The sequence below is a fragment of the Austrofundulus limnaeus genome, unplaced genomic scaffold (genome assembly GCF_001266775.1).
Source record: "Austrofundulus limnaeus strain Quisiro unplaced genomic scaffold, Austrofundulus_limnaeus-1.0 Scaffold790, whole genome shotgun sequence".
Classification (NCBI taxonomy): domain Eukaryota; kingdom Metazoa; phylum Chordata; class Actinopteri; order Cyprinodontiformes; family Rivulidae; genus Austrofundulus; species Austrofundulus limnaeus.
In genome coordinates, this window is record NW_013953192.1 from 76,380 (window position 1) to 80,238 (window position 3,859).

The 3,859-nt window shown below is 40.8% G+C and overlaps 1 protein-coding gene across 1 annotated transcript in view; it reads left to right on the plus strand.

The window, feature by feature from the left end:
• LOC106532541 (high affinity cAMP-specific and IBMX-insensitive 3',5'-cyclic phosphodiesterase 8B) overlaps positions 1 to 3,859 on the plus strand; it is a 140,600-nt gene that overhangs the window by 73,084 nt on the left and 63,657 nt on the right. The window contains exons 6-10 of the mRNA XM_014028633.1: positions 2,048 to 2,136; positions 2,240 to 2,318; positions 3,100 to 3,240; positions 3,330 to 3,418; positions 3,513 to 3,567. Of these exons, the coding sequence (XP_013884087.1) occupies positions 2,048 to 2,136; positions 2,240 to 2,318; positions 3,100 to 3,240; positions 3,330 to 3,418; positions 3,513 to 3,567 (453 nt within the window). The remainder of the gene's footprint in view (positions 1 to 2,047; positions 2,137 to 2,239; positions 2,319 to 3,099; positions 3,241 to 3,329; positions 3,419 to 3,512; positions 3,568 to 3,859) is intronic.

Genomic DNA, 3,859 nt, shown 5'->3' on the forward strand with positions numbered 1-3,859 from the left:
CTCTAGGAGTGCAGAAAATCTGAATACTTGAATTCAGTCTGTCGTGGCAAGAATGGTCAGAACCACGGCGAAAAGGGTGTTTAAAAGACAAAGTCTTGCGGGTGTGATTATAAAGTCATTTATTGATGGGCAGACATTAAACAGAAAGCAATCACGAAGTCTGTAAGATGTGGGCCCGCCTGTCATCGGCGGACATGCAAAGTTATACTGTTCACTATCATTATGTGATAGTGAACAACCAATCAGAATGTGCCTCGTTCTGGTACATGAAGTAGGTCAGCTTGATGCTGACATCCGGAAGGATATCACAAGATATGAACAAGTGTTCATATCTGCAGGAACAGGAACAGGAACGAGTGGACAGTGTCCAGGTGATACATAATCAGTATTCCACAACAGTGATAAATGGGCGGGCAAACGCTAAAAGTGGCAAAAGGTTAGCTACAAACAAGAAGTTGCAGAATTGCAGGTAAAAGTTTATGTCTTAGATTATACTACCTATTCACCTTACTGCCTATGATGTCTTATTTTTTCTACCTTCTTTTTTCTTTATTTTATTTGTTTGTATAATTTCTCAAATCATGTGAAGCATTTTGTATCGCCTTGCTGCTGAAAAGTGCTATTTAAATAAATGTCCTGATGCATCTCAGTAATCCAGGTAGAAAAAATCAAAAAGAAAAAAATAAATAAGTCTTCTGGATGAGTTCTTCTTTAGCAGACAAGAAACCCAAACAGGATTCCAGCCAGCAACCAGGTGAAAATGAAGACCCCAAACCCAGACCCAAACCAGTCGTCATTCCATATGTGGCGGGAGTTTCAGAGAAACTGACGTTTATTCTCTAAACATGACGTCCCAGTGGCTTTCAAACCCCAAAACATGTTACGACAAAGATTGGTTCACCCCAAAGATCCAGTTCCCCGGCAAAAACAGAGTAATATAGTGTATGCTGTTAAGTGTCAGGAGGACTGTGTTCAGTCATACATTGAAAAAACAAAACAGCCACTGTTCAAAAGAATGAGCCAGCACAGACGAGCTACATCGTCAGGTCATGACTCTGTAGTTTACACTCATCTACAGGTCAGGACTCTGCAGTTTACACTCATCTACAGGCCAGTGGTCACTCTTTGGGGGATGAAGATGTTCTCATCCTTGATAGAGAGGAACATTGGTTTGAGAGAGGAGTGAAAGAAGCCATCTTTGTGAAGAAAAACCGTCCACCATTAAACAGAGGTGGAGGCCTTCGTGTCCAGTTGTCCTCCTCCTACAAAGCTGTTACTGCAAGTATGACTCCGCCCCCTGTGAGCAAAAGGTGTGAATCAGGGCTCCACCAGTAGTCAGGTGATGGGGCACATGAGTCTCTATGAACAATAGAGCTAATCAAGCCTATTGTTAGGCGATGGTCCTCTTTTGCATGTGACTTAATAGAGCTAATCAAGCCTATTGTTAGGCGATGGTCCTCTTTTGCATGTGGCTAACCTTTTTGTCCATGTGGAGGCGGAGCTTATAAGGCTGAGTTCACCTGAAACTCATCAGACTGAAGAAGTCTTTTGGAGGAGAGACGAAACATTTCACTAAAGAAGAACCATCCAGAGGACCTACATATTTTTTTCTTTTTGATATATAAATAAATGTTACCTTACCTTAAAGTGGCATAAGATAAAGCAAATGCATTGAAGCACATTTTAAAGGCAACCATATTTTTACAAAACTGAAAAGATTGCAGTATATATAGGGAAATCAGTTGTTTAAAATGTTAAATATTTTGAAAAGTATTAAAGTAACACAACCTAAAAGTCATAACAACAATTTACCGAATGAGCTGAACTCTTTGATTTGATCTAAAATAACCCAAGTCAAAAACAGGAAAACAGCTATGTAAACTCTGAATCAGCATTCACGCAACCAGCAGTATATTTTGCTGTTTGATAGTGTTTTAAATGTGTAAAAATGTGTTTGGAAAACATGTTGAGTAAATCCTGACTCATTCAGTTCCCCTACTCTCTCTGCCTCTCTTTCAAACACCACGTAACCCTGTTTGGCCTCCAGAGGTTTGTGGAGAACAGCAGTGTGTCAGTGTGTTATAATGAGCTCATTCAGATTGAGCATGGAGAGGTGCGCTGCCAATTTAAACTCAGGTACAGAAAAAAAGCATCTGAACAATATATGGACACTGGCTTTATACAGAACTCTTTTACCACACTGTAGTGAAGCAGCTGATGTTGAATCACTCATCCTCAGGGCTTGCAACTCTGTCTTCACTGCATTGGAGCACTGCCAAGAACCTGTTGAGATCACCAGTGAGGATCACATAATTCAGGTGGGAAATCACACACACATAATGCTAGTGACCAGTGAAACTGTGGTGATGGCTTTGAGGAAGGTCTGGAACTAGACAAAATTTACTTTACACATAGTTTAACAAAAGTTATGATGAAGGGTGACAAAAGGAGACCCTCACAAGAGACAAACATGAATGAACTGCACAGCCCGCTTATACCACCACCTGGGGACACGCCCCTTTGTGTGTGTGTGTGTGTGTGGGGGGGGGGGGGGCATATCCCCAAGTGGACTGTGCACGCCAGCTGTCTGAGGTGTTGGCAGACATCTTCGACACCTCAGTGTCACAGGCATCTGTCCCCACCTGCTTAAAGACTGCCACTATTGTCCCCGACCCCAAGCGCTCCACAGTGACAGGCCTGAATGACTACCGAACTAAAGCCTTAACATCGGTAGTCAACACTAAGACTCATTTATACCAAAATGAACTTTTACTCTGAACAGAACAAGAAGTGGGATACACTGCTGATCAGGTTAAATCAGATCACGGAGACTACACAAGTGACTGGAGTTTTTGGGGACCCTGACGTTAGCTAGGACACCTATGTAGACACCGTCTTTTTATGTATTGCCCAATGAACAGAGATGTGTACCAATAAAATGTTATTATAGTTGTGCTTTTTTCTGGTTATAGCTCAAAATGTTTAGTTTTAAAGGAGCTGTAGTCCACATTAAACTTGCTCTGTACAATCAAATAATCCCATTATTCTTAAAAGAAAGTAAAGAGAATATTGATGATTAATGACTCTAACATTTTTCAGTATGTGAACCCAGCATTTGAAAAGATGATGGGTTACCACAGGGGGGAGCTGATTGGGAAGGAACTGAATGAACTTTCAAAAAGTGACAAGAACCGAGCTGACCTGCTGGACACAATCAACACCTGCATCAAAAAAGGAAAAGTGAGTTCTGAATCCATGCATCCATCTCAAACTGACCAGTCTGCAAAACAAGAGTCTTTCTCAGTCTTTTGGCTTTGTTGTTTCTGAAGGAATGGCAGGGCATTTACTTTGCCAAAAAGAAGTCTGGTGACAACTTACAGCAGCAGGTGAAGATAATGCCTGTAATCGGGCAAGGAGGGTAAGCTATGTGTAAACTCTTCAAAGTGGTGTTTTTTTGTTTGTTTTTCATGAAATCAAAAGGATCTGACAGATTTCTGTCGTTTTTTCCACAGAAAAATCCGACATTATGTTGCCATCAAGAAACCTCACACCGACAACAACAATCAGGTAATATTACACAGTATTTTCTTTCATGTCTTTCTAGATTTTTTTTACAGTGATATGTGGTCCAGGAGAAAAAATGTTGCAATTTCACAATACAACATGTAAAAGTTTACTGTAACTATATTTTTCTTACCTATTTCCCAGCTTAAATTCATTTAGCTACTTCTTATAAGATAAGATAATAAGATAAGATTAAAGGCACAGTGTGAAGGATTAGTTGTTTTCAGCGTCATCTAGTGGTTGAGTGGTTGAATCCTCCCTGGTCCTCCCCCCACCCCCACCTCCCGCTTCCAAA